At 41.2% G+C, this 27,566-nt stretch overlaps 1 protein-coding gene across 2 annotated transcripts; it reads left to right on the top strand.

Moving 5' to 3' along the window:
* Positions 1-32: 32 nt before the first annotated feature.
* On the top strand, positions 33-26,215 carry Ttc19 (tetratricopeptide repeat domain 19). 2 transcript variants are annotated; one of them, XM_048366720.1, is made up of 10 exons: positions 33-317; positions 403-509; positions 2,473-2,583; positions 2,985-3,023; positions 3,768-3,824; positions 4,134-4,195; positions 6,954-7,045; positions 22,809-22,963; positions 24,442-24,604; positions 25,134-26,215. In XM_048366720.1, exons 1-10 carry the CDS (start codon positions 134-136, stop codon positions 25,268-25,270), a joined length of 1,107 nt encoding a protein of 368 aa, XP_048222677.1. In that variant the 5' UTR covers positions 33-133; the 3' UTR covers positions 25,271-26,215. The 2 variants fall into 2 exon arrangements, with proteins under 2 accessions (XP_048222677.1, XP_048222678.1); XM_048366721.1 differs by lacking the exon at positions 33-317 and adding an exon at positions 349-377 and having other exon boundaries at positions 444-509.
* The last annotated feature ends 1,351 nt before the right edge of the window (positions 26,216-27,566 follow it).

Raw genomic sequence — 27,566 nt, 5'->3', positions numbered from 1 at the left:
CGTCACCGCGCCTGAGAACTGCGACGGTGACGCACGCCGACGTCACTCCGAGGCCAATCCGGGGAGCGCTTTGTGCTGGGGGCGGGGCATCCGACCGGCCCGGCCTGCAGTGCGCAGAGGACGCGGAGAGAGCATGTACGCGTTCCTCAGCCGCGGGCTAGGCCGAGGCCTCTTGCGGGCCGCGGGGCGGAGGTGCTGGGGCTGCTCCGCACGTCTGCTCCCGGAGCCGGCAGGAGGTCCAAGACCCGAGGCGAAGGGGCCGCCGCCGCGAGTCGCGCTGCACCGCCGGGGCCCGGGCCTGCTGCCGCTGGTAGCAGGTGAGGGAAGCGGGCCGGGCGGGGCCAGGCGGGCGGGGGCAGGGGCGCGGGCCGGGCCCGGTGACCTCAAAGCCCCTTCCCGCAGCGCTCGCCTGGTTCTCGAGGCCCGCTGCGGAAGAGGAGGAGCGGCCGCCGGACGCGGCGGCGGACGCGGTGGAGGCCAAGATCATTCAGCTGCTGAAGCGAGCCAAGGTGAGGCGGCTCGAGGGCGTGCGGCCGGTCGGGGCGGCCTTGTCCCGCGGAGGCGCGCGTTCTTTCTCCCGCTTGCCGCGCCGAGGCGGGGATGGAGCCTCCCAGAAGGAAAAATCATCCAGAAATTAGAGGGGATACAGTCAGGCTGGCCAGTTCCCCCAAACCTGCAGCGAAGCCGCTTGTGGTCTCCGGTGCAGATGGGGACAACATCCCGGTATCTCTGTCCAAACACCCTCTTGAGGCTGCTTTGCCTAAACACACACACACACCACCACCACCACCCCCTAGCTGAAATGGCTAGGGTTTTTGTAGTTCAATTTAGGGCATCCTGTAATGCAATTTAGTTTTGGTTCTCTTCTGAGTTCTTTTTCACTTCACATCCTTTAAAAAAGTTTTCCTTTCCCTTTCATTTCCAGTTTAGCTCATCTCTTTCATTGGGCTAAATATATTAGATTTAGTGCCAGCAATGTCCAAATTTGTATTCATAGTCTGCGATCTATCACTGTGAGCCCCTCCACCTCTCAGATTATCCGACCTCAAATTAAACTCATGCCTTTGAGTGCTTCCCCCAACGCAGTCTTTATTATCCTTACTAGAGGGGGGCGGTGTCATGTGTGCACAGGCACCAGTAGTTGGACTTGAACCCAGGGCCTAGGTGCTGTTCCTTAGCTTTTTTGGTCAAGGAAAGCACTCTACCACTTGAGCCACACTTTTACTTCTGGCTTTTTGGGGGTGGTTAATTGGAGGTAAGGGTCTCACAGACCCACTTCTGCTCCAGTGGGCTTTGAACCATGGGTCCTCAGATTTCAGCCTCTGGAGTAGCTACACTTACACCACCTTTAGTATCATCTCAGCCTAGAAACCTGTGTTTTTTTTAATTTGTGGTACCTTACTATTGATTCAGAATACATAGAACTAATTCATTGTTGCTACCAAACCCAAAATGTTGCTCAAATTTTACTCCCTTCAGTTTCTCACCTACTCCAATAGTGTGTCCTGTCTTCTTGCCCCCCCCCCCAGTCCATTCCCCACTTAGCAACCCGACTGATGTTTTAGAAAATCTAAATCATATTGAGTGTGGTGGTGCATTCCGGTAGGTAATCTCAGCATTCTAGAGGGTGAACTAAGAGGATGATGAGTTGGACACCAGCTTGGATTGTGTATTGACATGGAGTCCTAAAAAATTGTGAATTAGATCATATTTCTTTCTTGCCTGAAAACTGAATGATTTCCCATTGCATTTATGATAAAATCCAAACTCCTTTGGTCTGCAAAACCGTCCACCCTTACCCACCCATTTGGCAGTAACCCTCTGGCTCACCATCACCCCTTCACATCTCTTTTCCTTGCATTTCCTCTGAAGGTACCCCTTCCGAATTTCCTCCTTTGACTTTTTCTATCCTTCCAATCTCAGTTTAACTCTCATTTCTTGGGAAGCTTTCCTAATTGGGAACATCACTCTTCATTTTTCCTCTAAAGTTCTTATGAGTTGTAATCAAGCATATTTGTCCTACATAGTCATCTTCAGCTTGCAGGAAAAGAAAAAGGAGAGCAAACAACTTCCTTATAAAATAGAATGCAAAGATTGCTCATATTCCTCCTTCCTGCATCTGCGGGGCAAAACTGCTCTATGGCTACACCTAGCTCCTGGTGAGGTTGGCCTCCTTGCTACCTCTGAGAACACAGTGCCCAGTGCATAATAGAGACTCAGTAGATGGCTGATAAAATAAGAAGCTTCTTTCCTTCCCTGCTCCCCTCCTTTCCTTCCTCTCCCCCCCCCCTCCTTTATGGTATGGAATTTTGCACTTGCTAGTACTCTACCACCTGAACCATCATACCTTAAACCCATGAATAGCTTCTCTCTATACTGGGATAAATAGTCATATCTATTTCTGTCTGATAACATGTAATGTGCTTCCTTTACATTTGATTTAGTGTTATTTTCTTTGTCTTTGCTTTTTAGTTGAGCATCATGAAAGATGAACCAGAAGAGGCTGAGCTAATTTTGCATGATGCACTCCGCCTTGCCTATCAGAGTGATAACAAGAAGGCCATCACTTACACTTACGACTTGGTAATTCTTCTAACCCATCTGAGCTATTGATGAAGAACGGTGCTTGCTAGGGAAGAATCCTTCTACTTCATAATCTATATTTCTCACCTTTAGCATGTCTCTATCTTCCTCCCCTCATTTTCATTTTTTTAACATGCTCCTTCCTAGAGTAACATCTCAGTTCTAGAACAAAGGAAATGTTGTATTTGTTTCGTTAGTGATCAATAGACATTTTGGCTTGTTACCAACAGAATATATGCAACAAATTATTTACTGCTCATATCTTTGCTATGTAAGATTAACTGGTGACTTATTTTCTCTGCTTTAAACAATTTTGAAAGCAAAAGGAATGTTTAACATAAAGGTTTATAAGTCAGAATTCAATACTCCAAACTGAACAACAATTTATAATTTGTTTTCAGATGGCCAATTTAGCTTTTATACGAGGTCAGCTTGAAAATGTAAGTAATATCTCAGAGTCCTGCAAATGTATTCGAACAAGATAGAAGTGTTTCTCTTTAATGCATTAGTTCAGAGGTAGGCATTTCAGGTAGGCATTTATGTCTGGTTCAGAAGCCCAGAATCCTGAGATATGTCCTCATCTGCATATATAAGCTGATGCACCTCCAGCCTGCAGGAAGGGAGGAAAGAGAACAAGAGTAGTATCTTTATAAAGTAGGGCTTAAGTCCTACTATAAGGGCTCACACCTGTAATCCTAGCAACTCAGGAGTTGGAGACCAGGAGGAATGTAATATGACACCAGCCAGCTCTTGGCCAGCACTTCTCATAGCTATGAGGAAGGTTTGTTTACTAATAATTGAGGGGACGTTTTTAAAAAACTGAAATGATAGAATGAGTATTAGGGGACCATTTGTAGTTTCCACATCAGCAGTTTGGATGAGAAATGAATACTTTCTACTCACCATAGTGTAGTTTAAGGTATATAAGATATTTTTGTTCATTCTTCACAAGGATAATTTTCTCCATATGTCGACAAAGAATGACACAGACTGGTAATTAGAATTCAGACTCAAGCCGGGCATGGGAGCCACATGCATGTAATTCCAGGATTTGGGAGGTAGAGATGGGGAAAGTGAGTTTGAGACCATTCTGGGCTAGTGAGACTTAGTTTTAAAAGTCTTTAAAGTCTAGGGTTTCATAGATAGTGGGGCCCAAATTAAAAAAATCTTCCTTATGCTTTTAGGCAGAACAACTTTTTAAAGCAACTATGAGTTACCTGCTTGGAGGGGGCATGAAGCAGGTAAGGACATAGCCCCCTACTATACTTTCTACTAACAGAAGCAATTTGCAAAGTATTCTTGCTTTCTGAAAATTCCCTGCAGCCTCCAGCATGGGAAGCAAATAAAACCCACCTTTTGTCTTTTTTGTTTTTTTGCTCCTCAACCTATATAAAATTGCCCAATATTTCTCTAAGTCAAAATCATGATTTCTGATTCTTTTAAACGAATAAAGATTATAGTTATGAGACCAAGTCTGTTAGAAGTTGATCTGAACTATATCATGACAAAGTGTCCTCATGATTTTTTTTTTTTTGGCTTTTTTACAACAGGAAGACAATGCAATAATTGAAATCTCCCTGAAGCTGGCCAGTATCTATGCTGCTCAGAATAGGTAAGCCTACTCTGGATCTAGGTTTGGCAGTGGCCAGGAAGTAGTTCCCTAATTCTTAGTTTACCTACTCTGATTCTGTGTTTACCTACGAAAAACTGGATTGTTAGACTACAAATAAGAACACACTAAAGCCACCAGCACAACAATGTTCATTGCAGCACAATTTGTCATACCTAAAATATGGAACCAACCCAAATGCCCCTCAATAGACAAATGGATCAGGAAAATGTGGTACATAGACACAATGGAATTTTATGCCTCTATCAGAAAGAATGACATTGCCACATTCGTAAGGAAATGGAAGGACTTGGAAAAAATTATGCTAAGTGAGCCAGACCCAAAGAAACACGGACTCTATGGTTTCCCTCATATAGCAGAAGATCACAAGAGCCCATTAGCTATGCCCTTATGAACACATAAGATGATGCTAAGTGAAATGAACTCCATGTCATGGAAATGACTCATATATCACTGTTGTAATTACTTTCAACATACCTTGTGAAACCATAGCTTCTTTTCTCGATGATCCTTGTATCCTCTTCCTGTGGTTGTCCCCGTGCTATCACTGTATCTCATCTGAGTACCCTGGATACTGTATATACTGGTATTAGAACTAGGGAAGTGAAAGGGACTATCAAAATCAAGAGACAAAGGATAAAAAGACAAATGACTCCAAAAGCAATACTTGCAAAACCTTTTGGTGTAAACCAACTGAACAACTCATGGGGCAGAGGGACAGGGGGAGGGAGGAATGAGGGAGGAGGTAACAAATAGTACAAGAAATCTACCCATGGCCTAACGTATGAAACTAACCCCTTTTTACATCACTTTGACAATAAATAATTATTATTAAGAAAAAAAAAGAAAAATGATTGTTAACATTCAAAGTGTTCTATATCATCTCTGCAATTGTCAGGCCTTTCCAATTTTGTTTCCATTAGCTTGATGAGTGGAGCACAGAGTCTTCACAGCTGTGTCTGCCCTGTGATAAAGTTTATCAAGTTTTCTGTTCTTGATTGAAATGAGGAGGGAAGAGTTCAGTCTTAGAGGCTGGGGAGCAATGTGAATTCTGATAAGGGCAGTGGACTTTGTTTAGGAGCTGTTTTGCTGATAGAGGCCTTAGGATGAGGTTGGGTATGAAGTTAAATGGCAAGGCTTGCTGTGAAATATCTCATGGCTCACTTTCCATTCTGGAAAATCAGTGACTACTTTTTTAGGTCTTAGTAGAGGTTTGGTGTAAGATATTTTAGTGACTTTACCACTGCCTTTAGACATGTAGAGATAGGTTTCTGAAAGGAGAAATAGCCTGGAGTAGAGGAGTGATAAGTAAATTAGGAAATAGGTGCTAGTTGTTTTTTTGGGGGGTTTTCTTTTGGCCAGTCCTGGGCTTGGACTCAAGGCCTGAGCACTCTCCCTGGCTTCTTTTTGCTCAAGGCTAGCACTCTGCCACTAGAGTCACAGCGCCACTTCTGGCCATTTTCTGTATATGTGGTGCTGGGGAATCAAACCCAGGGCTTCAAGTATACGAGGCAAATGCTCTTGCCACTAGGCCATATCCCCAGCCCCTAGGTGCTAGTTTTAAAATAAGTGAGTCTACATTCTTAAAAAGTAGTGCCAGCTACATGGGAAGACTGACACAAGGTAGATGTGTGCCAAGGCCTAGCACACTGGGGAGTAAGTCCAGGTAGAATTCAGCAGTGCAGCACTAGAATGTGTCAACAAGGAGCTTCTGGTATAGTTTGGGGATGAGTTTAGGGGGAGAGCTAAAACTATTAGCTCCTCTTAGATTTTTAATTCCTGCAGTGGTTGGTGCCAGAGATTTGAGGTGACATCAAGCTGGGCACTATACCAAAGGTGCTCATTGAGACCAGAGGCCCTGACACTGGTCCCTGCTGCCCTAACCTATAGTTCTTTCGGCTTTATCAGGTAAATGCTTTCCAGGCCTAAGACTATGAGCCTTTCCTGTGAAAGAAACTTAACCAAAGACATACAGTTTGGGAAAAGTATTAAGCTACCAAAGCTTCCCTGAAGTTCCTGAGCCTAAGCATTCACTTGAAACTTGTGAGAGATGATGAGAAACTGCTGGCTATGTCAGTTACAAAAACTTTGGCAGCGTTCCTAGCTTCATATATCTTAGTTTGCCTTAGATGACCTAAAAACAAAAATGTTTGAGGACTGGGTATGGTGGTATATGCCTGTAATTCTAGTTCTACTGGAGGCTGGGAAGGGAGGATTGAAGTTTGTGACTGGCTCAGGCAAAAGTGCTTTTGAGATGTTGAAAATAACAGCTGGGGCTAGGAATGTGGTTTAGCGGTAGAGTGCTTGCCTAGCATGCATGCAGTCCTGGGTTTGATTCCTCAGCACCACATATACAGATAAAGCTGGAGGTGGTGCTGTGGCTCCAGTGGTAGAGTGCTAGCCTTGAGCAAAAAGAAGCCAGGGACAGTGCTTAGGCCCTGAGTCCAAGCCTCAGGACTAGCAACAACAACAACAAAAAAAGCTGGGTATGAGCATACACATCTTTAGTCCCATTTAGAAACCAAGGTAAGAAAATTATAGTTCAAGGCAAGCAGTAGGAATGTGCCTCAAGTGGTAGAATGCTCAGGGGGCCTGTGTTCACCCTTCTCCAAAAACAAAAAACCAAACTTGTGAGAAATGGCATCTCAGGAAGTCTTTCAACAAAATTTCCTCTCAATGCTTAAACCTTTGCCAAGAAAATGAGAGTATAATAAGCTGATTATTGATCTTTGCTTCACAGACAAGAGTTTGCTCTTGCTGGCTATGAATTCTGCATTTCTACTCTGGAGAAAAAAATTGAAAGGGAAAAGGAATTAACAGAAGACATATCAGGTAGGAATCCTTATTCTTATGGGCATTGTGTTTTCTCTACAATGGTCTGTATCATTGTACTTTAAGAAAGATGTAGATTGCAGTTCAGAGCCAGCCTTGTTAGGAAAGTCAACGAGATTCTCACCTCTAGTTAACCACCAGAAAACCAGAAGTGGCACTGTAAAGTGTTAGAGCTCTAGCCTTGAGCGAAAAAGCTCAGGGACAGCACCAGGCCCTGAGTTCAAGCCCCATGACAGAGAGAGAGAGAGAGAGAGAGAGAGAGAGAGAGAGAGAGAGAGAGAGAGAGAGATCTGATCTGCAAAGTAGCCATGGTTATAATGACTCAGTAGAGGGTTTGAATTAATAGGTTTTGTTTAACTCATTTTGGACATATTAAGTAGGAAGAAGTATGAAGTGACCACTGACTGCTATTCAGGTGTCTCTTTTTTAACCCCTACTGGTGAAAAGTTCATTAATTTATCTTTCAACTTTTAGTTAACATAGAACCTCTGGGAAATTGGGAAGCAGAAAGGGAATGCCTTTAATTTCCTAGTTCAACCACCAATCAAAATGCTGAATGAGTACTGGAGCTAGGGATACAGTTGGTAGAACACTTTTTTTTTTTTTTTTGGCCAGTCCTGGGCCTTGGACTCAGGGCCTGAGCACTGTCCCTGGCTTCTTCCCGCTCAAGGCTAGCACTCTGCCACTTGAGCCACAGCGCCGCTTCTGGCCATTTTCTGTATATGTGGTGCTGGGGAATCGAACCTAGGGCCTCGTGTATCCGAGGCAGGCACTCTTGCCACTAGGCTATATCCCCAGCCCGGTAGAACACTTTGTACGAGGTCTTGGGTTCAACTCCTAGCATTGAGGGGAACAAAAACCACAGAGACAAAAGGTAAGTGCTAAGGAAGAAGAGAAGGAAGCTTATATTTTTGCACTTCATTCTCTTTTGTGGAAGCTAGAAACAGAATGGAGAGGGCAGAACCCTTTCACACAGTCTACAATTTGGGGGCTTTGCTGGGGAAACTGCAATTAGGTCTATGCCTGAAGTTTTGGAAGACTTGTCTGTATGCAGTTTTCTAATTCAAACAAATTTTCTTCTCCATCACTTTTTTTTTCCTGGTTCTAGGGCTTGAAGTTGGGACCTACGTGCTGTCCTTGAGCCTCTGTGCTCAAGGCTAGCACTCTACCACCTGAGCCACAGTGCCACTTCTGGCTTTTTCTGAGTAGTTTCTTGGAGATAAGAATCTCATGGACTTTCTTGCGTGGGCTGGCTTTGAACTGGGATCCTCAGGTCTCAGCCTCTTGAGTAGCTAGGATTGATTACAGGTGTGAACCACCAGTGCCCAGCTGAAGCCACCTTTTATCAGAGACACAAAATCCAGCTTTGACTCCGTGTGCTCCCCTTTGGCTTTTGTGTTCTCAGAAGCCTGGTCTCTTCCCTCCCTCTTACCAATTTCCAAATATAGTGGGCCTTGAGGCTATCTTTGGTACTCTTGTTTTCTCTGCCCTCCTACAAGTTGCCCTGTGGTCCCCTACTTTTAAGTATTGGATTTATACCTTCAGCCCAGGCTGCACTTAAGCAGACTTAGGAGAGTGATTCTTCTCTGATATACATTTATCCAGAATGGATCTCTTAAATCTGTGGCTTACAAACTTATTTTTCAACCTGGTTACTCTCGGGTTAGTAAGTGACATTAACATTGACCTAGTTGCTTTGTCCAAGATTTTAAGAAATTTTTCTCATGCCTAAACCACCAGGTACATTGGAACAGCCATCAAAACATCTTAATTTAGCCCATGTTTTATTCCCTTATTATTGCTACTGTTCCGACTCAAGCCATCATCCTTTGGCCTATAACTTCACAGGTTCTCCTTCCCTTACTTGCTCACTTAATCTGTTATCTGTGCAACAGGCACAGATAAGACGTTAATACCTTGCCTTACCTGTAGAAAAAACACAATCCCTGTATGCACCCCTAAGGCCCTTTGTGACCACTGTATTGTCTTTTATTCATTCGTGGTATTATGTTCATTCCACTCCTACTGAAGTACACTTCCCAAGTCCTTCCATAGCGGCTGCCTCACCTCCATCAGCTTATTGCTCATGTTACTTCCTTAGAGGCCTACCTCTAACAATAATTGTTTACCACTTTTAGCCTCTACTAGACATATGTGTGTTGTGTGCATCTTTTTGTATCACTAATACAAATATTTTCTCAGGTATTTTTAATGTCTTCTTATCAAAGAGAAGCCAAGGTGTCATCTGCTTTGCTCATTTCTAAGTACCTAGAACAATGGTAGGCATATATTATAACTTTAGTAATTACTGTAATTCCTGAAAGAACGAGCGAAAGACTCAATGAAGATCCGACTGTAAATACAGTGTGGAAATCAGTGCAGTGTGGACGACCCAGGAGGACATCTGCAAGAAGGTCCAACTGTCCAGCCTGGGAAATATTCATAGCCTTTCTGCTTTTTTTTTTTTTTTGGCCAGTCCTGGGGCTTGGACTCATGGCCTGAGCACTGTCCCTGGCTTCTTTTTGCTCAAGGCTAGCACTCTGCCACTTGAGCCACAGCACCACTTCTGGCCGTTTTCTGTATATGTGGTGCTGGGGAAATGAACCCAGGGCCTCATGTATACGAGGCAAGCACTCTTGCCACTAGGCCATATCCCCAGCCCCCTGTTTTGTTTTGTTTTTCAGACATCAATACTAATTTCTTAAAGTATAAACTGTCTTACCAGTCCTAAAAGCCATACCAGTTGCCACTCAATGAGGGAGAACTAAGGAAGGGGTGACATTGACCAACAAGAATTGTACTCATAATCTCATAGAATTGTAACTGCTTTGTATAACTACTTAATAACAGCAACAATGATTTTTGAGGGAGAACTAAGGAAGGGGTGACATTGACCAACAAGAATTGTACTCATAATCTCATAGAATTGTAACTGCTTTGTATAACTACTTAATAACAGCAACAATGATTTTTTAAAAAGGAAAGTATTATGGTCACCCATAATCCTACTAAGAACTTTTTTAGTGTATTTTTTTAGGCTTCCCCCTTCTGTATGCTATTTACATCTTAAAGAATGAGTTTGAAAAATTTGCCACTGGTGTCTGGCAGTTTTTCGCTAGAAACTAATTTTTCTCTTTAATTTCTGCTGTTAGATATATAGTATAAAAAATCAAACTGTATTGGGCACCGGTGGCTCTGCCTGTAATCCTAGCTACTCAGGAGGGTTTGTTATAAAGGTCATGGTTAGAATCTAGCCCAGGCAGAAAAGACTATGAGACTCTTACCTGCAATTACTTCCCAAAGGCTGGAAGTGGAACTGTGGCTCAAGTGGTAGAGTGCTAGCTTTGAGCAAAGAAGTTTGAGGACAGTGTTCAAGTCTGAGCACTGGTGCACACACATATGTTCACACACATGCGCAGACACATACACACACACAGAATTGTATTATAAGACTTAGGATAACATTTCCTTGCCTTACCATCTATTTAATGATTATGCTTATTTTTGTGCTGTCCTAGTGCTGTTCCTGAGATTTTTATGCTCAGCTAGCTCTCTTTCTTGAGCCACAGTTTCACTTCTGGCTTTTTGCTGGTTAATTAGAGATAAAAGTCTCATGGACTTTCTGTCCAGTCTGGCTTTGGAATGTGATCCTCAGATCTCAGCCTCCTAAGTAGCTAGGATTATAGGGGTGACTACTGGTGCCTGGCAACCCATCTTTTTTTTTTTTTTTTTTTTTTTTTTGCCATTCCTGGGGCTTGAACTCGGCCTGAGCACTGTCCCTGGTTTCTCTTTGCTCAAGGCTAGCACTCTACCACTTCAGCCACAGCGACACTTCTGGCCTTTTCTATATATGTGGTGCTGAGGAATCGAACCCAGGGCTTCATATATGCAAGGCAAGCACTCTGCCACTAGGCCATATTCCCAGCCCCCCATCTACCTATTTTTAATATTTAAAAAACATGTAAAATTGCTGTTTATTGATTTATTATTTTTGGAAACTATTGACTTAGGGAAGTATGAAGATTTAGCTTTTGCTTGTCTGCATTATGAATAAGTACTGTTACTTACTGAACCAACAAACCGGTTTAGTTACATTTCCAACTTTCTGTGAAACTTTCTTTTCTCTGAAATTAACTCTTTTGTTTGCTTGTTTATGTAAATAACAGGTTCATCACTTAAGCATAACACTTTTTTCTTTAAGTACTAGGGTTTGAACTCAGGGCCTTAAGCTTGTTAGACAACCACTCTACCACCTGAACCATTCCACCAGCCTGTTCTGCTTTCCTTGTTTTAAAAATAGGATTCTGTGTTTTTGCTGTGTCTGGCTTGGGCTGTAATCCTTCTATTTAACCTTCCCAAATAAGATAACAGACCCATAGCACTGTGTGCAGCTTTTTATTGGTTGAAATGGAGTCTCACAAACTTTCTGCTCAGGCTGGCCTTGAACCTCAATCTTCCGTGTCTCTGCCTCTCTAGTATAGTAGCTGAGATTTCAGGTGTAGCCTCTGTGTCTGGCTAGTACTTGCTTTGTTTCAATCCAAGCTCTCCTGGTGTTCCAGGAAACATGTTGCTTCTCATGAGTGTGTCTGGCCGTCGGCATTCATTCATTCATTCTTTCTTTCTTTCCTTTGCTTTGATTTCTCACAGTTTTTTCGGTCAGTTGTGGGGCTTGAACTCAGGGCCTTGGTGCTTTCCCTAAGCTTCTATTATTGCTCAAGGCTAGTGCTCTACCACTTGAGCCACAGTTCCACTTCTGGTCTTTTTGGTAGTGGAAAGAAGAGTCTCAAAGACTTTCTTGTCCGTGCTGACTTTGAACAGTGGTCCTTAGATCTCATCCTCCTGTGTAGCTAGGATTATAGGCCACTTGGTGCCTGCTCCACAATTTTTGTTGTTGTTGTTTTACCGTCTCTCATCTCCCCTGATTCTATTTTGCATGTATTAGTAGCTCTATATCTTTTTCATCTTTTAGCTTTCATTGTAACTGTATTTTGGGAAGGAGTAGAGTGTTCAATCCAGAATAATAAATTTACATTGAAGTTCAGTCTTGTGTTAGTGGACATCAAGGTAGTATTGAAGTCTGTTGATTCAGAGTACATTCTTAGCATTGAATTTCCTTCATTAAAAGTAGCACATTTTAAGCCAGGTGCTGGTGGCTCACACTTGTAATCCTAGCACCTCAGGAGGCTGAGATCTGAGGATCCAGTTCAAAGCCAACTCAGGCAGAAAAGTCTCTTGTGAGACTCTTGATCTCCAATTAACCACTCAAAAACCAGAAGTGATGCTGTGACTCAAGTGGTAGACTGCTAGCCTATAGCACAAAGAGGGTCAGGGACAGCACCCAGGCCCTGAGTTGAAGCCCCACAACTGACAAAAAAGAAATGTAGCACATTTTAGCCAGATGTGGTGTGGCTTATGCTCCTAATCCTAGTACTCAGAAGACTGAGACAAGTGGATCATGAGTTTGAGACCAGCCTGGGTTGTATATAATGAGACCCTGTCAAAACCCCAAACAGCACATTGTCAAACTCTTGATGGATATTGCCAGATTGCACTTGAGAGGACATTTTACTTACATTTAGTAATTTTGCTACTTCATGACTTGGTTAAATGAGTTACTATCTAAGTGCTTTTTGATCTCTAGTGTGAGACTAAGAATAATCTCATTCAGTCTCTAGAAGGATTGAGTTTATATAAGGCACTTAATGCCTAATACGTAGTATCTGAAAATGTTAGTGATTAGTTTTTATTAAGCTAAGTCTCAGTGCCCATTCTCCCTGAAACGATACCTGTTGTTGTTTTTTTAAATAGGCACTGAGAGAAGCTTTATCATTTGTTGGTCCTTTTTTTTTTTGCCAGTCCTGGGGTTTGACTCAGGGCCTGAGCACTGCCCCTGGTTTCTTTTTGCTGAAGACTAGCGCTCTGCCACTTGAGCCACAGTGCCACTTCTGGCCTTTTCTATATGTGGTGCTGAGGAATTGAACCCAGGGCTTCATGTATACAAGGCAAGCACGCTACCAGTAGGCCATATTCCCAGCCTGTTGGTCCTTCTTTTAAGGATATCAACCTGTGGGTTCCCCTTACTTGTAATTATAAAGAAGTGAGGTGTTTTTTTTTTTAAATAAGAGAGTGTGGAAGTCACTGTTGTATAGTGTAAGAACTATGAGGACAGAGCCATTTGCTAACTCATGCCTAAATCCTAGCTACTTGAAAGGCTGAGATTGGAAGGATACTGACTTCATGAGGCTTAGTGTTAGAATTAAATAAAAATTAACTTGTATTTTTTGTAGTTAATCTTGAATAAGTATTTGAGTGTCTATTTTATGCCAGATCTTGTTTTAAGATTTGAGAAGCAGCATAGAAGGCAAAAACCCCTGCTCTTTTGGAGCTTGATGCTTACAAAGATATTTTCAACATTACAGTCAGATGAATAACTCCCATCCCTCCAAGTTTCTCTTTTGTTTTCCCTTTGTTAAGCTTCTCAACAGTTTTAATACGTAACTTTTTTGTCTGTGCTAGTACTGAGACTTGAACTTTTGGTTTTCTCATTCACAGCTGGAACTACCATTTCAGTGATAGGAGGGCAGGTGTTGAGTTGATTGACAGATGGTTCCTCTGATCTCAGTGTGTTGACCTTATTCTACTCCTCTTTGTGGTTGGAGAATTGAGTGTAGCTCAGATTTCAGAGCATCAACTGGCTGTGAGTGAAAAAGCCAACCAAGAGCAGGAGGCCCTGAGTTCAACCCTCACTATAAGCACAAAAGAAAAGTGACTGTGAGAGTTCCTAGGAATCCCCCAAATGGCAGTGTCCAAAGGCAAAGGAGGAAACTTCTTTGATGTTTCTCTTAGGATCAGGGCAGTCGGAGTCCCTCAGTATTAGGGAACTGAAAAAAACTCAAGGCCTTGAGCTTGCTCAGTATTTGAGTCACAGCCCCAGCCCTAGTTTTTGCTGGTTAGTTGGACATGGATTCTCACGGCTTTTTTGCCCAGTTGTCTAGATGCAGTGTCCTGAACAGCTAGGGTTATTGACATGAGCCATAGATCCCTGACCCTTTACTTCTTACTGGTTAGAATGGGGTCACATGCCCATTTCTAACCCAGTCCTTGGCTGGAGGAATGGAATTACCATAATGACTATATTCTGCAGTATCCATTTCCAACAGAGGACATGAGTCATGTCATAAAGACAGTGAGAAATAGCTGCTCTGTTAGCAAACAGACTGTTATTGGGCCTTCCAGTGTGGAACATAGTACAGTTTTCTGTGTGTAGTTTTCTCCATCTCAATGTGGTATCTATTTTATTAAATTTGATTCTAAATACCTTACTGAAGTATTTCCTTTTCAGTTGATATTTACACTAACTCAGGATTTTTAATAATACAGTCAGAATCCTGGGAGTTGTTTCAGTTACATGTCTATCTATACTACCTCCTTTATTAAATTTAATTCATTGGCTCTAACTTTAAACGAACATTAAATAATGTGTTAGGTCATTTTTCTCTTTTTCTTTTTTTCTGGTTGTGGCCCTGGACCCTATCCCTGAACTTTTTCACTCAAGCCACAGCTCCACTTCAGGTTTTCTGGTGGTTAATTGGAGATGAGTCTCCTGGGGACTTTTCTATCTGAGCTGGCTTTGAAGTAGGATCCTCAGATCTCGGTTTCCTGAGTAGCTAGGGCTTACAGGTATGCGCCAGCGGTGCCTGCCACTTATTCTTATATCTAATTTATTAGGCACCAAACTCTGTGAATAGATTTATTACTGTTATCTAGAGCAAATGAGGCTTGCTTGAAGCTTCTGCTGGATAATATTTACTGCTGATAGTTTGAGGTTTTTTACTTCTTATATGAGATCCATAGTTTCTTTTGTCATCATAGTATTGTATTGATGTTACAAGATGAATTCCCTTATTTTATGAGATGTATTATTTTCATAGGGAAAACTTGCTTAAGGAGTTATATTTTTTAATTTTGGTTTTTCAAGTTATTTACCTTGAGACTGCTTCTTAATATAGTCTAGGCTGGCCTGCAAACTTGACTTTCCTGTCTTGGCCTTTCCAAGTGATGAGTTGATAGACATGAGCTATTATGCCAGGCTAAGCATTATATTTTTAAACATAATATACTTGAGCTGGGCATGGTAGCTCAGGCCTGTGAGGCTGAGATCTGAGGATTGAGGTTCAAAGCCTGCCCAGGCAGGAAAGTCCATGAGACTCTTAGCTCCACGTAACTGCCAGAAAACCTGAAGTGGCGCTGTGGCTCAAGTGGTAGAGTGCTAGCCTTGAGCACAAAGAGTCTCAGGGCCAGCACCCAGGTCCTGAGTTCAAGCCCCACAACTGACCCAAAAACCCATAATATACAATATTGTTTTGCGTATCTGAGATTATATTCTTTTTCCAGTCTTAATTTGTGAATTTATTTCTTTAAATTTGTAAAAGATTTTTACATAATTTTCTCCTTTTGCTCTAGAACATTTTGTTCATTTTTATATTTTAATAACCAAAATAATTTTGGACATGAGTGCTTGAAGTCTGGAACCCAGGTTTGAATCCAGGGTCTGCCACTGGATGTGCCATTGGAGTAATGTCATTGTGGATAAGTTGCTTAACTCCTCTGTTCTCAATTTTCATATTCGTAAAATAAAAATGCCAGAACCTTTCTTATTGTATTGTTATGAGAATTAAGTACTCCGAGACTATGACAAGTACACATAAGCACTATGTAAGAATTTTATGCAATATAATGTACAAATGAAATGTGTTAGATGATTTTACTCCTATATTACCACTCTTTGGCAGGAGGTATTGCTCAGAGATGCTACTTTAGGACCTTGAGCTATACCTCTAGTCTTATTTTTTTTAATAAGATCTAGCGCGCTAGCGCGCTTGTGTGTGTGCTGATATAGAGCTTGAACTGTGGGCTCATTTGGCTTTTTTGCTGGTGCTCTACCATTTCTACCACTTCTGGCCATACCTCCACTTCTGTTTATTTTGCTGGCTAATTGGAGATAAGTGTCTTGGGGGGCTGGGATGTGGCTTAGTGGCAGAGTGCTTACCTAGCATGCATGAAGCTCTGGGTTTGGTTCCTTAGTACCGTATTAAACAGAGACACCGAAAGTGGCGCTGTGGCTCAAGTGGTAGAGTGCCAGCCTTGAGCAAAAAGCTCGGGGACAACAACATTCAGTCCCCCAGTTCAAGACCTAGGGCAGGCAAAAAAATAAAGTCTTGGGACTTTTCTGCCTGAACTGGCTTTGAACCATTCAGATAGCCTACTTGAGTAGCTAGGATTACATGCATGAGCCACCAGCATGTGGGTCTTACTTTTTGCTTAGGCAGGCCTGGCTTGAGATTCTGCTGCTTATGTTTCTCACATAGCTGTAATGACAGGCATGAGCTTTTTAGGAGTTAAGATGGGGTCCTGCAAACTTTTTGCCTAGGATGATTTTAAACTGCAATCCTCTCTATGTCTGCCTCCTAAATAGGTCAAGATTAGATGTGTGAATCCCTGTGCCTTAACTTTACTATTAATTTATGAAGGATCTAGATAGATCTAACTAGTTTCTTTTCGGCCCCCCCTCCCCCCCCGCCTGGTCTCCCCCCCTGCCTGGTCCCCGCTCCCCTAAAATTTTTTTTAGTTTTACAGTTGCTAGGGCAGGTGCTCTGGCCTTTTGAAACTTGCTCTAGCCCTTTTACTTTTGGTTTGAGATTGGATCTTGCTACCTTTTTCCCTGGGGCTGGCCTCAAACTCCTGCTTCTGCCTGCTAAGTAGGTGGGATTTACAGATGTTGTGCCACCATGCCTGTCTTAGTTTTTGTCTAGTTTTTTAAATTGGCATGTTGTACAGGTTTCTTTATGACATTTCCATACAATATCAGTGTATCATGGTCAACTTCAGGAGTGTCATTCACCATTATATTGGCTTCTCTTTTCTTTGTCTTCTCCAAGTTTTTTTTTTCCTTTTAGATACTTTAGTTTGCTTTCCACATTACTAGTTTGGAGTAATTTCTGTGCTTTTGTTTTGTTGAAATAAGAGATTTCAAGCAAAATAAAATAGAAAGTTTAACAAAATAACTTTTGTACCTTTCCATGGGCTTTGTCAAATTTCAGGAATTTTGCCAGTTTCTTCAGATTTTGCGGAGATGTGTAAATTCAAACCCTCCATAGATGTGTAAATTCAAACCCTCCATGTATCTTAAATTCTTGCCATGGTGTCCACTACTGTCATCTTGTTTGCTTGTTTTTTACACTTGTAGTGAGGCTAATATTTTCTAACTTTATGAATAGCATCATACTGTACAGTTGTTTCTGTAATTTGCCTTTTCCATTCAGCATGTTGTTACTGAGATTCATCCATGTTGATTCTAAAGCAGCCTCCTTTGCATGGAAGCTAAGTGCATGCATGTCTACTGGGTTGCCTGTCTGGAAGAGGTGACTTCCTGTCATCAGTCTACTCAGAGGTAGGAGCATAGGTGGTGACTCTTTATTGTTCTTATTGGTTCGAACACTAACTGCATTGTAGTTCTCCATGTATTTACCATAGTTTTGTTGAAGGACACAGAAGGAGGTGGTTTTGTAATTTACTGTGATAGTGGTAATTCATTGAATATTCTTAGAACACTTCTGTGAACACATGCAAGGTATTCCCCAGAGGATCTTCCAGAGCAGTCGCCAGGGTGCTTGTACTGTAGATTACCAAAGCAATTTTTACCAGTATATATTTTCACTAGTAGTGTATTAGGATTCCTGTTGCTCTCTATCTTTATGTTAGACTTTTTAACTTTTCTTTTGATGATGCTGGGGTTCGAACTGATGGTTGCAGTCTACTGCTGAGCCACACTCCTACCCCTTTTTTGCACTGCTTATTTTTGAAATGATCTCTTTTCCTGCCCCTGCAAGCAGGAATATGTATCATGATCCACCTATTTCAGGCTTCCTTTTGGAACTCAGGTACCAGGTGTGTCCCTGTCCACTGCCATAACTCTGGGTTGAGAAGGGTCTCAAGAACTTTCTTGCTCAGACTGGCCTCAATTTATAATCCTCTCCCACCTCAGCCTTCTAAGTAAAGGGTTACATGTATGTGTCACGGGCACCCAGCTAGATGTAAAATATTTTGAGTGTGATGAGTGTGAAAAGGAATGTCATTGTGGCTTCAGTATGTTTGGTTTCTAATGAAATGTCTTTCACATATTTATTGGCTTTTGAGATTTCCTTTTCTGAAATTCTCTTCAAATCTTTTGCGTACCTTTGGTGGTGCTAGAGATGGAACCTTGGACCTAATGCATTCTAGGCACGTGTTCTGCCGTCTTCAGTGTCCTTTGTTCATTATTTAAGGATTTATTTTCTTAGTGGTATATAGTTGTTTCTTTTTTAATGTGTTTGAGTGTCTTGTATTCCTGTGGGTTATATATATTTTTTGTAGCTTATCTTTTCATTTGAGTATTTGACAGATGAAATTTAGGGGCTGGGCACTGGTGATTCATGTCTGTAATTGTAGCTGTTGAGGAGGCTGAGATTTGAGGATCAGAGTTTGAAATCAGCAAGACAAATCCTAGGAACTCTTAGTTCTTACTAACCAGAAAAAAGGCCAGAAGTGGAGATATGGCAGAAGTGATAGAATACCAGCCTTGAGTGAAAAAGCAGAGGGAGAGAAGGAGGTCCTGAGTTCTAGCCCCAGTACCAGCATTAAAAAAAAAAAAAATTGAATTCTAATAAAATCTTGGTAGTTTCCTTTACAGCTTGAAGTGCTTTATGTGTCATTTAATTAAATCTTGTCATATAATTATAGTCTCTAAATATTTTGCATTTTATATTTGGCCTTTACCTAGCAATTGTTCATTTCTAGAACTATAAAAAAAAATACCCTTTGGTGGTACTGGGGCTTGAATTTAGTGCTTGCTAGACAGGTGCTCTACAACTTGAGCCATTCCCCTAGTCAAGAAAATATCTAATTGCAACAAGATTTACAGAGGTTTCCAGATAAATCATACAAAGTAGTTCCAAGTTGTTCTTGAAGGAGAAAGTCACACTGTAGTAGAAAGGATTTAATGTTTGCTTAGTGTTCTTGTTTTGGTTCAGTCAAACTTGTGCCCATCTAGAGCATCTAAATGAATCAAACTTGGCTGGAGAGGGAATTGTAAACAATTGGTTAGCTGCTTATAACTACTGCTGTTAGCTCACCATGAAAAAGGGGGGAAAGCAGGGCTGATGGCTCATGCTTGTAATCCTAGCTACTCAGGAAGCATTGATCTGAGGATCATAGTTCAAAGCCAGCCCGGGCAGGAAAGTCTGTGAGACTCTTACCTCCAATAAACTACTCAGAAAAAAGGTGCAAGTGATGCTGTGGCTCAAGTGGTAGAATGCCAGCCTTGAGCAAAAGAAAAAAGAAGCTCAGGGACATGCCCAGGCCCTGAGCTGTGAAGGCCTGTGTAGCTAGGATTATAGGCATGAGCTATTGGCACCAGCTTCTGTTCATTCTTTAAACTGTTCAACAGAGAGCTACTAAGAGCCTGTTCCATGTCAGCCCAACTACTGGGCACTGGTGATAGTGTTTATGAAGTTTACCTCATCAGGGAGCTATTGTTTCCAAGGGAAGAAATTCACACAATGAACATTTTCTCATATATTGATGATGTGTCCAAAAGTGATAGAGTACTGTGCAATGTTTAAGGAGGAATTTGCATATAGGGGATATGTTTTATTCAAGCATTATAGGTGTGGTTCTCCATTTTGTACAAGTTGTGGCTTCAATTCAATACAGAACACTCAGGCCACTCAATAAAACCATTAAACAAACAGTCTCTTACTGCTTGCTTCCTTTAGGTTTTTTGGCCCAAGGGCTTTGTAAGAAGATTCTTGTTATATATGTAACATTTCTAGTGTATGAAACAAAAGTCTCAGAATGTTAAATCCTATTACTGGAACCAAAAATCTTAGGCTAAATTCTGCTCTCCTCCTCTTTTTTTTTTTTTTTTTGGCCAGTCCCAGGGCTTGGCCTCAGGGCCTGAGCACTGTCCCTGGCTTCTTTTTGCTCAAGGCTAGCAGTCTGCCACTTGAGCCACAGCGCCACTTCTGGCCGTTTTCTATATGTGGTGCTAGGGAATCAAACCCAGGGCTTCGTGTATATGAGAGGCAAACACTCTTGCCACTAGGCCATATTCCCAGCTTTCTGCTCTCCTCCTCTAAAACCATTTTGTCCCAAGAAATTCTGATGGACTAAGGAGATTCAGTATAGCAAAAATTGGAAATGTTCCTGGAATTTGGGAACCAGGTACCTTTGCTTTTGAAGACCTGTGGAGATTTCCTTATATTGTCATTGGTGTGTATGTGTATATTCAGAAGCCTGTGCTCAACTCTTAAAGTACATTCTTTTACTAATGCAAATTTACATGTTTGTAAATATATGTATGAATTGTTACAGTGCTTCACCAAATTCCTTTTTATTCTGTGTGTGGTCCAGTTTGATACACTGATATCAGTATATATTTAGTATACACTAGATATGCTGAGCCATTCTTGTATTCTTGGGAAAAAAATGCTGCATAAGAATCTATTTAGGACATTCAAGAATTACATTTGCTTATTTTTTTTTAGAAGTTTCTATAATTATGAGTTCAAGACCTTGCAAGGCTATCTTATGAATTTGAGCTAGCAAGACTGTAACAAAACCAAAAAATTACAAATCCCCAGAAATAAGACTTGGAAGTTATTTTTGGAGTACCTTGTGTGCAGTTTTAGAATAATCATATAATTTTGTCCTGTGACATCTTTGGTGTGTGTTGAACATTTTCCCTTGTTCTTAAGTGTTCTCAAAATATGAATTGTAATAGCCGTGAGATATTCTAAATTTCAAATTTGTTACAAATTCTCTTCATGGACTTATACACAAGTTGCACAAACAGGGATACAAATTTATCTCATTCTTTGTTTTAATCACATTTTACTCAGCTTTTTAAAAAGTGCTTAGGTACTTGTAATAGTCCCTTTCAATAGAGAAATTATCTTTACATATATTTGTGTAGCCTTCTGTTTTATATTTTTCCATAAATATCTTTTTAGTTTCCAAAAATATTTTAGGTTATATTTTACTGAAAAAAATTTGTAAGGTGGTTTATTTTAAACTATCCCTAGTTTTTTTTTTGTTTGTTTTTTTTTTGGCCAGTCCTGGGCCTTGAACTCAGGGCCTGAGCCACTGCCCTTGGTTTCTTTTTGCTCAAGGCTAGCACTCTGCCACTTGAGCCACAGCGCCACTTCTGGTCATTTTCTACATATGTGGTGCAGGGAACTGAACCCAGGGCTTCATGTATGTGAGGCAAGCACTATACCACTAGGCCATTCCCAGCCCCCCTAATTTATTTTTTAAAAAGTAATTTTTAGGGCTGGGGATATGGCCTAGTGGCAAGAGTGCCTGCCTCATATACATGAGGCCCTGGGTTCGATTCCCCAGCACCACATATACAGAAAATGGCCAGAAGGGGCGCTGTGGCTCAAGTGGCAGAGTGCTAGCCTTCAGCAAGAAGAAGCCAGGGACAGTGCTCAGGCCCTGAGTCCAGTCCCCAGGACTGGCCAAAAAAAAAAAGTAATTTTTAAAAGATAAAGTGCTTGCTTTGTATACATGAAGCCCTGGGTTCGATCCCCTAGCACCACATATATAGAAAACGGTCCAAAGTGGCGCTGTGGCTCAAGTGGCAGAGTGGTAGCCTTGAGCAAAAAGAAGCCAGGGTCAGGGCTCAGGCCCTGAGTCCAAGGCCCAGGACTGGCAAAAAAAAAAAAAAACATAATCTGCTATCCTGTTTTGAGAAGCTTTTTCACCTCCACCCTTTGAACACTCACCATAACTGTTGCTTCATCTCTTATCTTCAGTAATTGGACCTATTATTTAGTTTTGTATAAATTCTGTATGCCATTTGTAAATTTCTGAAAATCTTGAAGATGTGGAAGGAAAGAATTTGCTGTAATTGATAAGCTTTGCTGGTCAGTAAACCCAAGTGGACATGTCAGTGGGGTGTCTGATAGCTACATAAAATTACCTTGCGATCACCTCTGATTCTAAACTTTTATGTAAACATTTACTTGTTGCCCAGTTGTTCGCATAACTTCCATTTAATCTTGCTCATTACCTTTTCTACATTATTTGGGTCTCAAGCCTTATGTAAGTTGACACTGGTTAGCATTTTTTAGATCTGTGTTCTCCAGTTCTTAAGTGGTACTAGGTATTTTATACTGGTTGATCTTTAGATACTGCGTGGTCAATTCTGTACTATTCTGGCAGCCGCTATGTCATTCTGGTAATTACTATTCATGGAAAGCTGGGTTAAAAGTTCTTTTGCATTTCAGAATTTGAGTGTTTTCTGCTTTTTATTTGTTTTGTTTTTTTGCCATTCCTGGGGCTTGAACTCAGGGGAAACTGCTTTTTAAAAAATTACATCTTAGCAAATTTTTCATTGGCCACAGACATTTTACTTAGTGTTTGTCTTCATCTGTTTCTTCTAAAAATTAATAGTTTCAAGTTGAAACTGACCTGTGGACTCATTTATGATTCTAATCTACTTAAAATGTAGGGGAAGTTCCATGATTGCAGCCAGTCTGGAATGTTATCTTACTGGATGCTAATCTACTTAAATTTATGTCTTCCCTTCGGTGTAAAGCTAAGAGTACATCTAAGTGCCCTGAGGCATTCAGTGGATCCTAGTAACCAAAATGATGAGGTATGTTGGCCAATTGCCTCACTTTGTATTATGTACTTGCTACATGCCTACATGCTTACTTCTTAGCGGAAGAAAAAGCCAATACACACCTCCTTCTGGGCATATGCTTAGACTCCTGTGCACGCTACCTGCTCTTCTCCAAGAAACCATCACAGGCACAAAAAATGTATGAAAAAGCGCTGCAGATCTCTCAAGAAATACAAGGAGAAAGACATCCACAGGTAATGGAAGAAAGTACATAAAAGAATTAAAAAACAATGGTATGTCAGGAATTGGTGCTCTTGCCTGTGAATCAGATACTTGGGAAGTAGAGATCAGGAGGGTGCAGATAGATAACACCCTGGGCTCAAGTTAGCAAGGCCAAGTGTCTGCCAGCAAGCTGGTTAAGGTGGTGTGCAATCTTCTAGCCATGCTGGAGGCAGGCAGGCAGGTAGGCAGGCTCTCGACAAAAACCAGATACCTCATCTGAAAAATTAAAGTAAAAAAAAAAAAAGAGCTGGGGAATATATGACTGAAGTAATAGAGTGCCTGCCTAGCAAGTATGAGGTCCTTAGTTCGAACCCCAGTACTGTCAAAAAGCAAATTAAATGAAGTGCCACTCTGACTGGGAAGCAGAATCAGAAGATGTCTTCTTAGTCCTTGTGTTCCTGACTCATTCCATTTCTTACCACAAGAAACTGAATCACTGAGTCTGCCCAGAACCTTTCCCATAAGTCACAGTTTGCACAGCAGATTGATGTTTTCTACAAGGCAGTTCTAACTATGCAGTTTTGCTTCTGTGGCTTTAGATTATACAGCCTGGTATTTCCGAATGGAGTCTGCAGATCCCCTCCCCCCATTAGAATTTACAAGAAACAGATTGAGACAGGAGTAGCCTTGCCTCCTTGTTCTTTCTCACAGGGTGCTAAGGAGGGAGACTTCATTTAAAATAAAAAAAATTAGACCACTGACTGTTACAGAAGTTAAATAGAACATGCAAAGCTTTGTGTTAAATACTAATAAGTGCAATGAATTGAAATAATCTTATTTCTCCTCAAAATAAATTATTTGAGGTAAGGCCTGGTTTTGCGAATGTTTGAGAAGGGAATTTGAGCTATGAATTGTCTAGGGAAGGAATCTCTAAGGCCTTTACAGTGTTTTGTTGCCAGTCCTGAGGCTTGAACTCATGGCTTGAATGCTGTCCTGGACCTTTTGTGCTCGAGGCTAGCACTCTCTACCCACTTGAGCTCCAGCTCCACGTCTAGCTTTTTTGGTGGTCAACTGGAGATGAGTATCATAGGCTTTACTGCCTGGGCTGCCTTTGAACCACAATCTTCAGATCTCAGCCTCCTGAGTAGCTGAGATTACAGGTGTGAGCCACTAGTGCCCAGCAAGATTCTACTTTTTAGTAGACTCATGATCACTAGATGGAACAATACACTAAGGATGGCTTCTTAAAATTGTTGAGCCTTCAGTAGAATCACAGTATAGCTTCTTTTTGCAGTTATTTTTCACTTGGTACTACCAATTTGATAGGTGGATATCTCATTCTCTAATTTCTAGATTTATATTATTTGTCATAGTCTTGAATTAATGTTGTGATCTTTCATGGAATGCTGGGAAAGTTGGAATCTTTGTGTATTTTCACAGTTTAACAAACTCCAAATTAACATTTGATATTGTGTATTTTTTTGAGAAAAGGCTCTCTTTCTCTCTCTAGACTATCGTGCTGATGAGTGACCTTGCTACTACCCTGGATGCACAGGGTCACTTTGATGAGGCCTACCTTTATATGCAGAGAGCATCAGATCTGGCAAGAGAAATAAATCATCCTGAGTTGCACATGGTGCTCAGTAATCTAGCTACAATTCTGATGCACAAAGGTAGGTAGCAGAGGAAATTGGAGTGGCTTGCTTTGGGGGAAAAAGTGTCAGTGGGTTTATAAATTTGTGAAATGGTGGTATTTGGATGGGCAAGGAACAGTGAAGAAATTTCTAAATTAAAAAGCTGGTTGAGTAAGGGCAAAAACAATAATAGCATTTGTTAGGTTGATGAGTTATGTTTCCTAACTCATTGAAGTTCTGTATTTCTGTGCTAGCCAGGTAAACTGTATGAAGATATAGACTACTTTGCAATGATAATCCCCTCAATCCCCTCAAAGTATATTTGAGGACCCTGTGGCACACCAGGAAAGGGCACTTAGGACTACCCCACAGCACTTGGTTGCTTTGAGCTTTCACATGAGCTAATGTGTCTAGCTTCTCTTAGCTTGTCAAATAGAGCTGAAACCAGACAGCACCACTCCCTTAGCAAACAGTACGTTAGACCCGTGTCCTCATGAGTGCTTTCTCTTTAGAATCACTTTGAAAACAAGTTTTCTTCTTCTTCTCCCTTCTCTTCGGGCTATTTTAGAACGATATACACAAGCAAAAGAGATCTACCAGGAAGCACTGAAGCAAGCAGAGCTGAAAAGGGATGAGGTTTCTGTACAGCACATCAGGGAAGAATTGGCTGAGCTGTCAAGAAAAAAAAGTAGACTTTTGACTTAATTCTATCAAGCTTATTTTAAGTTCATTTTGTTGTAAGGAAGGGGGGATTTCTAGTAACCTAAGGAATAGCTCAACTTACCCTTGGTGAAGGATAGTTGTATTGCCACTTGTTTTCAAAGGAAAAACAGCATTCACCCTCTGCTGATTATGATCTCTAAAGACCAATGTTTTCTGTAATACTGTGTGATTAGGTGCTATCTCTGCCAGTCTGAGTATAATTATAGATTAAGATGGGCCAGTGTTCTCTTGGGGTAAGGGATATGATCATTATGCCTGGCCATCTGTTCCATAAGATTCTTGCTACTGATTTGTTGCCCATCTCTTACTGTATCAGTATCTGGCTGATCAGAGCTACATGTCTTATGGCAGAAGAGGATTTTGGTGAGTTTTCCTCTCTTGATTGTTTCCTGAAGCACAGTGTGAGACTTAATGCATAAGGGAGGAGTAATTCCTTAGTTGGCCACCAGCAGCCAGCATAAAGTTTTAGGGGGAATTAGGCACTTGAAAGTATAGTACCTATCTGATTGTAAGTTATGGTTATAAATGTTAGTATTAACAGTCATGATGAGGGAAGGAAGGATGTCACTTCTTGAAGCCTGTCAGTGCTATGTGAGCATTCAATTTCCTGTCCTATTGAAGTCTCAACAGTTACCTGAGACCTTCTAGGCCTTTTGACTAAGAACAAGCCCCTGCAACTGTGGCCTTGCCACCAGTGCTGAGTACATAGCAGAACCACTGACCTGGGTCATAGTCCTAGCTTTTTTATGTTATTTCAGTATCCTCATTTGTAAAGAGGGAAAGAAATGAGAACCCGTTTTTAGCCATGGGTATCTGGTCAGGTGACTTAGAAGGCTGCTAAGGTTGAAGAGTTTCATCACACTGCTTCAAAATATGTAAATACAAGACACACAGATGGATGTTATCCTGTCTTGCAAGTAGCCATTTGTTTTAAGGAAAAGGCAGTTTTTCTAGGTTCCATGAAGGAACACCTTTTGAGGTGATGTGTGTGAAGTTTTGGTTCATTATATAAGTACTGGAAAAATCTTTTCATAATAAACTAGAGACTACACAATATTGTGTGGATTCCAGTAATGTTTGAGTTTCTCACAGAAAAATAAATTGAGGGGCTGGGGATATGGCCTAGTGGCAAGAGTGCTTGCCTCGTATACATGAGGCCCTGGGTTCGATTCCCCAGCACCACATATACAGAAAATGGCCAGAAGTGGCGCTGTGGCTCAAGTGGCAGAGTGCTAGCCTTGAGCAAGAAGAAGCCAGGGACAGTGCTCCAGTGAGTCCAAGCCCCAGGACTGGCCAAAAAAAAAAAAAAGAAAAAGAAATTGAGTTATTTGTTTGGATCTTGATAAAAAAAACCTCTAAGGCCCAAATCCTTAGAAATTAAAACAAACTAGAATTTAATAGTCTGCAGATAAAAATTTCTTTCCATCTTTCTGTACCAGGGTTTGAAGTCAGTGCCTCCCTCTTGGCTTGCTTGGCTGGTAGGTACTCTACCATTTTTGCTTCCAGCCTTGCTTTTGCTGGTTATTTTGAGAGATGGAGCTTGCAGACTTTAATGCCCAGGTGAGCTTCAAACTGTGATGCTCCAGGTATCAGCCTCCAGCCCCATTTTCTATCCAAGTTCATCTACTACTTACTCCCCAGCTAGTTCCATTGTCTACCCCTCAGAGAGGTAAGTTTCAGTGTAATCCAATCTTAATGCCAACCACTCACTTTCTGCATAGAGAATGTTTTACCTTTTCACAATTGCAAAGGTTACTGAAAGTTAGGTTTTTCACTATAAGTTTTATTTAAGAATTTTTAATTCTTCACAATGATTCTGCTCATGGTCCCGCTGCTGGAAAAACTCAGTACGAGTTTTCAGAATGACAATCTCTTCATGTGGGTGTTCTTATTAATGTTCATTTGCACTGTTGTAAAGCAAGGTAGTGAAACAAGTACCCACTTGCTTTACTGACTGATTTGAATTGTTTAAAATAGTCTAAATTTTTTTAACTGTACTGTCATTGGAGTTTTCAGAGCATAAGTGTATTCAAATTAGAAGCACTCAGCATACCAAATTAAAGCATTAGGAAATGTCCAATTACAAACATGCACTGGAAAATTGACTATCAGAATACTTCTATGAACAATATTGGAAGACATTAGTTCTGGTTGTGGAAAAAAAAATCATGCATTAAGGATGTAGTCAGAAGGCTGGATCTTAGCCTGCAATGAATTATGCCTTGGGTTTGCAGGTAAGGTCAGAGACACCATTCACTCAGTGCTGTGCAGGTGCACC

The sequence above is a fragment of the Perognathus longimembris genome, chromosome 17 (assembly GCF_023159225.1).
Source record: "Perognathus longimembris pacificus isolate PPM17 chromosome 17, ASM2315922v1, whole genome shotgun sequence".
In the NCBI taxonomy this organism is placed as follows: domain Eukaryota; kingdom Metazoa; phylum Chordata; class Mammalia; order Rodentia; family Heteromyidae; genus Perognathus; species Perognathus longimembris.
Note: the sequence above shows the minus strand (reverse complement) of the source record. Positions and strands in the feature narration are given on the sequence as shown.